This window comes from Thermobia domestica, chromosome 13 (assembly GCF_964235325.1).
Source record: "Thermobia domestica chromosome 13, izTheDome1.hap1.1, whole genome shotgun sequence".
Classification (NCBI taxonomy): domain Eukaryota; kingdom Metazoa; phylum Arthropoda; class Insecta; order Zygentoma; family Lepismatidae; genus Thermobia; species Thermobia domestica.
The window spans coordinates 60,502,992-60,515,372 of record NC_137466.1 but is presented as its reverse complement, the minus strand read 5'-3'; the positions used below and the strand labels follow the sequence as shown (position 1 = coordinate 60,515,372).

The 12,381-nt window shown below is 36.2% G+C and overlaps 1 protein-coding gene across 18 annotated transcripts in view; it reads right to left on the bottom strand.

Annotated features, from left to right (window-relative positions):
- Positions 1–12,381, bottom strand: part of da (transcription factor daughterless) — a 616,942-nt gene that overhangs the window by 105,904 nt on the left and 498,657 nt on the right. For 12 of the 18 annotated variants that reach the window (XM_081735768.1, XM_081735771.1, XM_081735773.1 and 9 more), the window contains one exon: positions 12,148–12,210. The exons of the other annotated variants lie outside the window; for them this stretch is intronic. In XM_081735768.1, the coding sequence (XP_081591894.1) occupies positions 12,148–12,210 (63 nt within the window). The remainder of the gene's footprint in view (positions 1–12,147; positions 12,211–12,381) is intronic. 18 annotated transcript variants of the gene reach the window in all.

Sequence of the window (12,381 nt, the reverse complement as noted above, 5' to 3'; positions counted from 1 at the left end):
AACGGATCTTTGGATTCTTCAACCCCATATTATGTGGGAAAAGAGGAGAGAAATACAAATATAGGTTTGCAGTGATCAAAAGCAAACTTTCTCTCTGCAAAAGGTCAAATAAATATACGAAATTTTCGCCAAGAAAATTGAAAATTTTTACTTTAAAAGAATGGAAATAAATTAGCATTGTATTATATCATATAAGTAAAGATGTACACATGCACTTCCATAAACAGGTGTTCGAAATGTCTGTATATTTAATTCTCTGATTTTCAATGCCTAAAGGGTTTCAGCTTTTTTTTTTAAATTTATTTTATACAATTTAGCTTGGGAAAATAACATTGAACTTAGTAAGTATCTAACCATTCAAACGGAAACGTTCTGAATTCCTCACTCCTTTTCCTTCAAAACTGAGGCATTCTACTACATACCATTTATTACGCAATTTCAAAGTGGGGTAGTACTACAAGATAAGCTTTTCTTATTACTGATACCATCTTTTTAAAATAATAAAACATGTTCCTCGCGTCATTACCGACAAATAGGAAACTGTATCCATCACGAAACTACTTCCTTTACAAGTAGGTAACGTTTGTATAAATGTATGTAGAATTTCACAATTTAGCAGAGTTGCTCGATCCTAAATAAAAGTCGGAGAAACATCACTCAGTATTCAAACTGAAAGTTAGTAGTACCAATACGATAACTGTTTGGGAAGACAATTACAGTTGGGTTAGATATTAGAAACAATTATATACATTATGAAACTGGAACAGAAGTAATAATTACCAAAGTCACTATCACATATATTGTCAACAGTGCCGAGACTATTGCCACTAATTTACAATTTAAATGTATTATAGTCTTCTACTAATCTGAATGAAAACAATTCTTTTGAAAACCATTCCTCAACTGCAATGTTTTCTCTCTTTCTCTCTCAATTTTACCTTCTACAATCCCTTCCCTAATATAATAATTTCTTCTCAAACAATGGCTTAATGTTTTTTTTTTTTTTTTTTTTTTTTAATCTTTAACTCTTTCCACTGTTACTGGTTTCTCCCTAGTTCTCGCTCATTAACTTTTCGTTTCAACCAGCTAATATTTTCAATGCTTCTTTCGTAACGTATAGGTTTCTGCTCGGTATAGCACAATACTATACACGAAACATTTCACGATTCTATTCTGCAACTATTTAACAACAACAACAAAAAAAAAAAAGTTTTCTTTTTCATAAATTACTCTTTCCCTTTCCAATCCTTGATATTATTCCGGTTCTCATTTCAAATGTTCACTCATATTGATATCTGCATACATGAATCTAATAATATCTTTTACTTTCTCCCAACTAACTTCAAATAGAGTACTACTCCAATCTGCCTCTTCGATACTCTTGCCATACTTTCATCTTATAGTTCTCACACACTTTGTCGTCAGGCAAGAATAAGGGGATAAAAGAAGTGAAACAACTCTAAGTTGGAACTCTGCGCCTAGTAATGCGATAAAAAAAATTTCTACAATAATTTTTAAATTATATATATATATATATATATATATATATATATATACAGGGTGGTCGTGCATCAATGACGGAAAATTCGGGAGATGATTCTACAGGTAAAAACAAGCAAAAAATGTCATATGAACATTGGGTGAACGAAAAATTTCCACGCAGGTAGATAGACAGTGGAAGCAAAGGAGTATGGCCCCCACGTTCACCCGATCTGAATACCCGACTTTTTCCTGTAGGGTTATGTGAAAAGTCTCGTGTATACACGGCCCGTGCATGGCATTCAAGATCTTCGCTAGCGTGTATGAACTGCATTTGCCACACTACGGCAAACTCCAGCGTTATTGCCAAAAGTCAGAGAATTCTTACGCCAACGTGTAACTGTCTGTCTAGAAGAACAAGAAGGACATATTGAACACCTTCTTTAAGACAGCATTATGTTGACCACGGTAAGTACAATACCTCTTGTTTCTACAGTATACTGGGCCTCATCTTCTGTACGTGTTTTGTACGATTTGCACGTATCACCACTAAGAGTGTTTAACAGTTTCTTTGTAGCTCCCATGCGCCGCCACTGTTCCGCAGTACGTGCGCATAATTGGATTCTTCGGATGGGGTTTCCCTTGATATCTTTTGACCCGACATTCCTATTCCTCTCCGTTACAAAGATACTTTATTCCTACATTCCGCTTCCCATAGTGCCCCTACAGCGTAGACATTGTTGCCTTTGTTCAGTAACATTTGTTGCTGATGTTCCATGTAACATCCCCTCCTACAGTTTGTCAGTGTAAATTGTTCAGTTTTCTTCGCGTTGCATTCACTTCGTTTGTGCCCCCTGGTGCCGCCACTGTTTCGCCATCATTTATGCATAACTGAATTCTTTGGATGGGGTTTCCTTTGACATCTTTTGATCCGACACTGCTATTTCTTTCCGTTACAAAGATACTGTATTCCTACATTCCGCCTCCCATAGTGTCCCTACAACGTAGCCATTGTTGCCTTTGTTCATTAACATTTGTTGCTGCATGTTTCAAGTAACATCCCCTCCTACAATTTTTCAGTGTAAATTGTTCACTTTTCTCCATGTTTCATTCACTTTCTTTGTGCCCCCCTCTAGCGCCGCCACTGCTTCGCCATCAATTATGCATAATTGGATTCTTCGGATGGGATTTCCTTTGATATCTTTTGACCCGATATTCGTATTTCTCTCCGTTCTTGCGATATTGCAAATTGCCGCCTCGGAAGGTGACATTTCAGACGCCTCTAGCGTTCAAACGAAGCCGCATTCACCCAATGTTCATATGACATTTTTTGCTTGTTTTTACCTGTAGAATCATCTCCCGAATTTTCCGTCATTGATGCACGACCACCCTGTATATAATTTTGATGCAACAGGGAATGCAATTTTCTGTAAAACTTCTGACTCGTCCCACTACATTGGGCTGAAATTCGTAGAGCGAGGATGAGCATGTACATCTAAAAAACTACGTTGCAAAATATATTTCGTAGATCATCATTGATTTCGATGAAACAAAGTGTCTGTTTTTTTGAGACTGCGTAGAACTATCCTTATTGCTTGAGGTTGAATTAAATTAGAAAAATGAAATTATGGTTTTACGTCCCAATGTTTTATGCCCTGTAGGATAAAGATTATGGGGGAAAATGATGGAATGAGAATGTGGCAGAAAGGGAGTACCCCGAGGAAACAATGTTGTCCATCACAAACTCCCATGCTCTGGGATCGAACTAGGGACCCATCACACCAGAGGTGAGAGCTCTACCACTGAGTTACTGTCGTATCCTCCTGAATTTAGTTCGAAATAGAGATTGAATTCAGCTCCATATTAAAACATGTTTTAATGATAGCTTCCGAAAATGATACTGATGTTCATGAAACTTAGTCCAAATTTCCTAAAAACTTATCATACATTCATTAAACATAGCGTGTGTTTTCCCAATGGGATCTATTGTTTGTTATTGAATTCATTCCCAGTTTTAAAATAAACAGAAAAAAAAAACTTTAAAAAGAATTACAATATTTTCATTTAAAAAATGTCATGTGTCTGAAACTTCATAATGGTTCATATACCTATCGGTTGTAATCAGTCAAAACATAATGGGTAAATTTACCTCTACAACTGTGATTATCTGGTTCTAATATTTGACAAAAATAATACTGAACTGAATGTACAACAGTTTTGATTTTATTACACAAGTGTTTATAAGTACAACAGATTGTACCGAAAGTATGTTTAAAATTTGTTAGTTATTTATATGCTTACATAAAATCTGTTCATAAGGAATATTTCATGTTTGAAAATTTATTTGTGATTTTGAACATGAGAGTATTTTTTCTTATTCCTGTTGCTTTAAATTGAAAAACAAGAAATATCTCATTTACGGTCTATATTGTAAATAATAAAGTATGGCAACCCTGAAAAATAACGCCAGCAGCCCAAGTCGACGGAAGTCTTTGTATTACAAACTATAGGTACTTTAGATCACTCCCTACCACTCTGACGCCACTCAACACGGAAGGTACGGCTTCACACAGATATTCAATTGAATAACTATTCAATATTTCCACCTGTAAACGATGACGTTGATATGAATCCAACAATAATTAGGGTCTACAAGGATTCTTTCGCCAGTCACCTGCAACGTTCAAACAAAGCCTAGAAATTCCATATCGCGTGCGAATTACCAATACCACCACTTTACCCTCAGTAGGATTACTCTTAATTTACATTTTTCCATGAATTTACTTAACATAAATTTGTCTTTTAAAAATATGAACACAGAAGTTAGTGGTACAATCACTGGATCAACACAAATCTACGCAAATTTCAATCTCAAGATTAATATTTCTGCCGGTTTCGTTTTGCACAGATTGTTGGAAACATATCTGCATACTTATTACAGAGGAATTAGTTCTATATGAACGTAAATAGGTCTAGATAATATGTAAACCAACGTCCTAGCCGCACAAATACCGCTTTTCGCGAGATCAACGAAGTCAAGCAGTGCTGAGTCTGGTCAGAAGATGGATGATCGTTCGTACTAACCAGATAGTGTTGGCAATACGGCGTCCACTCAGTATCGTGAGAACAATTGGGGAACTGCCTCAAAGAAAGAAGTACCGAACTCCGGTCTAGAAAGCCAGCACCAACGGCGAGGGAAACTCATTCGATTAATACATATCACCCCAACGACATAAAAATGCCACTTGCCGCCTGGCCCTTCAATGAGCATCGCGCCACGAATTTTGTTTAATTTAAATCATATCCTCGGTCTTCCATTTTACAGATCCTGAGAAAAACTGTTTTCTTGCAGAAAATTGGTACATATATATTTCATTTAGTGAAAAGTGACGTTGTGTTTCCACCTCTAAATATTGAAAATTTGGTGGGTGCGGGAGTTTTAATATAGAGAACATGGATGTCTGATTCACTTGCAAAAATATTGGTAGCGAAAGAGGAGAAGAACTCTCAATATTATTATGTTTTCTTTTAAATCCTTGGATATTAAAAGATACGAAATTTGAAATATGGGTCTTTTTGATACTCAGGATACACACAGCAATTAATCATAACAGATCCACGGGGAGCCTTTCTCTAAACCATTGAATATACAAGAGCGAAAATTGGTATATCGCGATTACTTTCCTATGAATATTACAACAATACTATTTACTTGTACAAATTCGGCATAGCGGACGACATGTGGGCTTCCACCTTTCCATGTATGAACACGAAACTGTATATTCTAGATATACACCGCCGCTCTAAACAAAAAAACGCCGTAAAAAATTGAAAAAATTGGATACAATGTTGTCCACTAGTTTCATATGGGTTGGGATCGAATCAGGGATCCTTCGCATCAGAAAGAGCGCTCAACCACTGAGCCACTGTGACCCCTCACATATAAACTCGATCAGCTCTGCAAGACACGTAATCTCCCACTAAATGCAAAGATGTGCTGCAGTATTTTATCTTAGTTCTTTTCCATTTATTGATCCCTGTAGGTGATTTTTTTTCTTTTTCTTTTTTTTAAAAAAAGCTAGTAAAGGATGTTTCTGCTTCAATACGTCCCCACCAATAACACCATATACACCCCTTGTCCCTATTCGTCCGAAACACTTACTTATTTGCTTATTCATTACTGACCCTATAAGAGAGAGAAAGGACGCGAACTGTTTGGTTGCAACTGTTAGTGTCAATTACAATGACATATGATTGGAGAGGGAATACTAGTATTACCTGGCAAAGAACAGGTGAGTGCACTGAAGTTTATGAAAGATGTAGTCGACGAGGAAGAACTGGGAAGGATGATGTTCAGATTTCGAATGCCAGTCACGTAACAACGCAGATGGGTGCTGCGGGCACGAAATAACGCGAAAGAATACCGCGGAAGGCAAAAACCAAGTCTTTTGACTTTTATTTTCTTTCAGAACATTCATACCGAGTTATGCCTAGATACAAATCCGAATACACAGTGATAAAATGTTTCAGTTATTTTTCGCCAATAGCGAGTCACGGAAGATCAATGTTGTATGAATTTCATATTGTCTTACGTAAATAGTAAAATTTACTGCACTTTTACATGTAAAGCACAATTTATCTACGACAAGGCTTTTCATTTCTATAACACTAGGGCTGACTATTACAATGAACAGTATTGATGTAACATCTTTATTCAATTATCTGCGGGATCTACCTTAATTTAAGAGTAAACACCACTATTAATCTCTCGAGTTTCAAATCACACTTCATTGTTTATATTACATTTACTTTGCGTTCCCTTCTCTGCTTGTAAATTGAGAACCAAAAATACCAACGTCAATTTACCAGTAACATAGTACGTACGTTCCATGCCCCTAGTCTAAACATTTTTCTCTTGCTTGTCTTTCTTTATATATCTTCCCCATATATTATTACTCTCTTGTCCAATAGTCCTTCCCAAGACATTTCCTCACTGTGAATATGTGTGTTTTCTTTTTGCCACCAGTATATATGTTCTCTTTTTGAAACCAGAGTTGTGGTTTTCCGTTGCCTTCCATCCACAGTATCCCAGCAGTTAAAGTCACTCTGACCACGCCTGGGACTATAGTAATGTCAAAGCTGCCACACCAATCACTATCATTTTCACAATTCATGGGTACGAGTAATAGGATTTGGTAGTTAAGATATACATGAAGGTAATACAGATATGCGCTATATAAGGTATATTAGGGGACTTTCAATTATATGTTTCCAATTTGTACATTGTTCCATCCTATAAAATCATTCATGCAAGGGTTATAATTGGCACCAATATTAACGAATTGTTTTGAAGAGTCATGAATGGAATAGTTTGTAAAAATCAAACTTGATTAAATTCTGGACACGATGAGCGGAAAAATATAATTAAATAAGCGCCTGTAGATTCAGAAAGTTGCCCTTATTACAGTTACTGTAATTTGATGTTAGATATGCTGCTTCACAACTTGCCTGACAATAAGTTTTGTATAACAGGCAAAGAAACATTGAGAGGCATGAGCAGTATATTTTGCAATGACCATTCCAATGGAACGTCGATCTTATCGAGTACGAGTAGAAGATAATCAAGCTTTCGTACTGGCTACCACAAATTACAAATTATCATCTTTGGCAGATGGACAAAAAACATAGTGAAAGTAATCGTGAAGGTACTTCTTCATTATATTCATGCTTGCATGTGCTGCACTATATGTTTACAGGTAACTAATAATGGAAAGTGATAATGAAATCTTTTATTTCAATCCATATTCAAACTAGATACAACATATTTAAGGTAAAAAGCCTTACACAATTGTTTATCAGTCAGAAGGGGTTCGGTTTTGGACTGATTTGCTTATTTGGAGTTTAGCGTCCCTCTCAGCAGCGTGGCTATATGGGATCTAAACCATATGAGATTCTACTAGAAATCGAACCCGGATCACTCCTACCGAATGTGTGTACGCTTAGTACATAGCCACAAATGCCTAATAAAGCTGTTCCACTACATCAATTGTACACATATCTTCCACACGTTCCAAGAATACAATATAATAATTTGACATCTTCATGTGCGCTACTACAATAACTTCAATACTTACATTAGTGATTTAAATGTAGTGGTTATTTACGTATTATATCTTGAATAAACATAAAACAAGTACAAAACAGGCAATTTTGATTTTTTTTTCAAAGCTTCTATCATGTTCTCTACATTGATTTACCAAATACTTTCAGACTAAACGTTGTGCGGCAAATATGAAAAATGCAATCTTATGCTTTCTTTCAATCAATCATGAAGTATTCGTTATATTGTGGAGGAAACCAAACATTAAACTTACAAGTAACAGGTGCAAATGCGGCTTGCTATCAGCAATGAAGTAAAGAGACCTCTTTAAGATCGAGTAATAATAAGTTCGACCTGCTAATACATTCCAGTCTTCTCACAGAAGAAAACATACCGCTTGTAATCGATCTATAGCTAACAACTTGTCACAGATAAACATCTTACTGCAAAATGGAAGTCAAAATAGAACTGACAGAGAACCAATATAATACACTGAACCAGTTTCTTTTCTCTTGTTTTTCTTTTTTATGTGCTCTCGTTAAAGACGTTTCCAGAGTTAAGTCAATGATGGCCAAATGGCGGTCCGCGAATAAAAATGTATACTTTGCTTTTTTTTCTTACTTCATACGTAACAAGGAGAGAGTAGCTGGCCCTCTTAACATACTTGAATCGAGACTTGACTTTTAATCATGAAAACATACTCTTGTCCAAAATTTAAAGGAATATAATTTCGAATCAAGTAACTCTTATGTTTACCCTGCAAATGCCAGGTATCAGGTAGGCCTTCTAAACATATCTGACAGTATTTTATATACCAATCTACGCGTTACGAAGTCATAGTGAACATACACATGATTTTAACACTATCATCTGTTGAGGAGTTTCATAGTCTAACCCCAACGATTTTCATTAAATCACAATAATATTTATATGGAACCTGTGGGAAAGTGTACTCTATGAAACTTAAAAAGAATGATCAAAATCGGAACATTTATGTTGACGTTAAATGCATACATGCGTACAATGACGTGAGTTTATTACGATATTAACACTGTCAGTCGTTGAAGAATTTCATAGTCTAGCTCTGAAGACTATTCTTAGATCTAAACAAAATTTATATGGAACACCGCAAAAGCACAATATTTCAAACAAGAACATCATTTAAATCGGTGCACCTATATCGAAGCTATGCGCGACTATACGCACAATTGTGGTATGAACACTGTCAATCAATGGTGAGTTTTATGCTCTAGCTTCGAAGACTACAGTTAGATTCTTATGACGTTTATATAGGACCACCAGGAAAGATTACTTTTTCAAATCTAATATAAATAAAATAGAGAGTTTATTTGTGTCTGTTGCGGCCTGGGGACCAGAAGAGTGGACCGAGAGTTAAATTTGGGTCACGGGTACCTTGGTTCAGGCCCCAGACCAAGACGATCAGTTTTTCTCAAATTTCGAACCAGGGAGGTCTCAGAGGGGCGTTTACCGGGACATGTAAAAGTAGTAGAAAATGACTGATATTCGTGTCGAATTCATAGTTTTCGCGGTCGCTGAGATCAATGGTGAAACTTAAATTAGCGATGACTTTCAAATTCAGCTACCACAGTATGCGGGTCGGGGTTCACCTGCGAGGGGAGGGGTTACAAAGACATGTAAAAATAATCCAAAATGACCTATATTCGTGTCATAGTTTTCTCGGTCGCTGAGATGAATGGTGAAAATTCCACAGGCGTTGACTTCCAAATACAGCCCCCATGCGAAGAATGGGTATTTCTGCTAATAAATAAATAAATAAAACACACCAAAATCGATGGACACATGTCGAAGTTACGCGTAACCATACGCATATTAAAGTCAGTTAAATTACGCTTTTCACACTACACTTGTTGAGGTGTTCCATGCTCTAGTTCTAAAGATTATTTCTTAGTGAATTTATATGGGGCCACAGAGAAGGTACGCTCTTTGAAACAAAAGAAAGAAGCATTAAAATCGGTGGACTGATCAAGTTATGCGTGAACAGACGCACAATATATATACGGTTCGAATTGAAACCACCTTTTTAAAGTCGGTTATAAAAGATTCAGAAAATGTGTAACTTACGCACACTTTTAAAGAACAGTAGTTGGAAGCAGGGAAAATTGCCCGTTAGTTCTTTCTCCTGCCCCGCAGTGTATGATAAGCTCCCCACCACTTGTTTAATTTGTAACTGACAAATTACTCTTAGGTAAGTATTTCGCTTGGCAGCTTGTTAATATTACTGATATCGAAATAGACCTACAGGTTACTGTTATTATCTAGCTTTGCGTTTCAAATCATAACTTGTAATAAATCTTGTTACAATTACTGGATTAGAATAAATAAATCTGTAGAAGATGTGACTAGCATTTTGACGAACTTCTGGTTCTGCCTGAATTCACTCAAGTTGACACACCACTTACGTAGGCAATCAATTACTTCAATGCCTTTCTTTTTGTTCAAATCGGAAAAATCAGGTATAACACAACACGGATAGACAGTGATTCGCACTGCGAATCAACGACAGATGAACTACTTGAAAGCCTGCATCTAATTTTGTAACTATCATGAGAAGTTGAAAATGAAATGAAATCTTTAAGTTTTACGTCCCACGGTCATGCCGGTTAGGCTAAAGGAGACGGTGATATGAGAGATGGGTGAAATGGTGGAATGAAGAAAGTGGGAGGAAACGGGAGAACCCCGAGAAAACCCACGAGCACGGTGTTTGTCCACCACAAAGTCCACACGGCGCGAGCACCGGAGCAAAGTCCACCGGAGGCAAACGCTCTACCATTGAGCCACCGCGCCCCCACGATGAGAAGTTGAGTTTGAGACTCTCATATAGGTACAAATACCAGTACCTTTAGCTCTGTTTCTTAAGCACATTTGTCATTTAAACGCTATTTAAAATGCTTTGGATGCCAATGAAGAAAATAGGTGCAGCAACGACCCTTAAATCACCGCTTGATCATTTTGAGGAATTAAAACAGAATTGCTAGTTATGAGAAAATGTTCCGCTCTAAAAATATTTGCTATAACTCAGTATATTATGAAAAACTGTCATATTTATAGGTGAAAAATATTAGTAACAAAACTAATGCCTCTTATAAGACCGATATGCATATAGAATGAAAGAAATACGTGTATTTACTGGGACACAACAGCTGAAACAAATGAGAAAGCCTGCCGAAACTACGATGAATAATATACTGGTTAAAATATAATATATTGCATTATCTGTTAAATATTGTTAAGCAGTGGCGCTATTCTAATTTTTTAACAACCGGTCCTCTCTCTCTCTCTCTATCTATCTAGAGACAGAAAGAAAGAGAGAGTACATAGATACGTAGATAGATATAACTTTCAGGAAACAAACCATATAAGGTACACAAAATCAAATCTTTTATTGGTTACCACAAGTCACAAGTAGAAACCTACACAGCATCCTAATGCAAAGTGGTGTGACGAAATTAGGTACCACTGCGAATATCTTGGAAACGAATTATCCAAGATAGATGGTTGTCAAAAAGTATTGAAAAGACCTTAATCCAGCAATGGATCAACAATTGCTGATAATGATATGTATGCGTTTTAAATATAAATAACCCTCACTACTACATTAATGTGAAACTACTTCTTATTCTTGATATGTGATATCTGAGGTGTGATATTCCTGGGCATAACTGGGTAAAACTGACTGTTATGTTTGGGTATAACAAACGGTTCTGCGAACTCGAAATATTTTAAGAACCGGTTCTAGCGAACCGGCTGAATAGCATTCTGTTGTTAAGCAGTTTTAAATTGAACACACTGTTTATTCAAGTACAAGGAAAATAAAACCAACGGCTCACTATTCTTAGTTGAGAACAAGTAGCATTGCGGCACAAGCAGCTGACATTCTGATTCTCAGTTTAAGTACTGTGAACATGAGTTTGTCTATAAACATTACTACATTTTAAGTATATGCTGCGTAATGAGTAAGTATGATAGATTGCACTCTTTTTCGGTGAGAACAGGAAGGGTTCTGAATCTGTATTGATGAGCATGGACTTACCCCTCAAAGAACCTGGGAATACCACTAATTCTGTCTTTAATGCAGTAATAATAGAATGTTCAAAACATACATCAGGAAATGACTGTAAACGTACGGTTACGCTGCTTTCTAACCTCTTGCTAGTTCATATCTAATTGCAAAAAATGCTAAAATTGTGCAAATTTATGAATTCACAACTTAAGCTTTGATTTTTGTGTAACATGGTTATCCGAATACCCAATACTCCACTATACTTTTATCTTCTTGTAATATACGAGTAAAAGAAGTTGATTTTTATTTCCATCACATCTGTTCTACCTCGTTTGACTGACACTTTATCTCATATACGATAAATAAAATATTAAGAGCAATTCGTCGAACTACCACTACTACACAAGAATAAATATTACAAGAACTAGTCTATTACTTCTACTTTAGCAAACAAAACCAAATGCCATACGGAAGACCCGAACACTACCCCCAAGTATGAAAAGTAAGGCACTGTAATCTGACTTACGTTTTCGTTCGGAGGACTTCGAAGCAGTGTATTCGTATCTCTGCAATCCTCGACAGCACTTACCTATACGAAAAAAGAAAAAAAAAAATGTGAATATTTGTTTTCAATGTAATTAATGTTTACCTATTTAAATAACAGCATGCACCATAACAATTTGCGCAACTAAAGAAGTTGCTCTAAATTAATAACCCAATAATTCTACCTGTGGAGGTGTTCAGAGATTGCTAGACTACT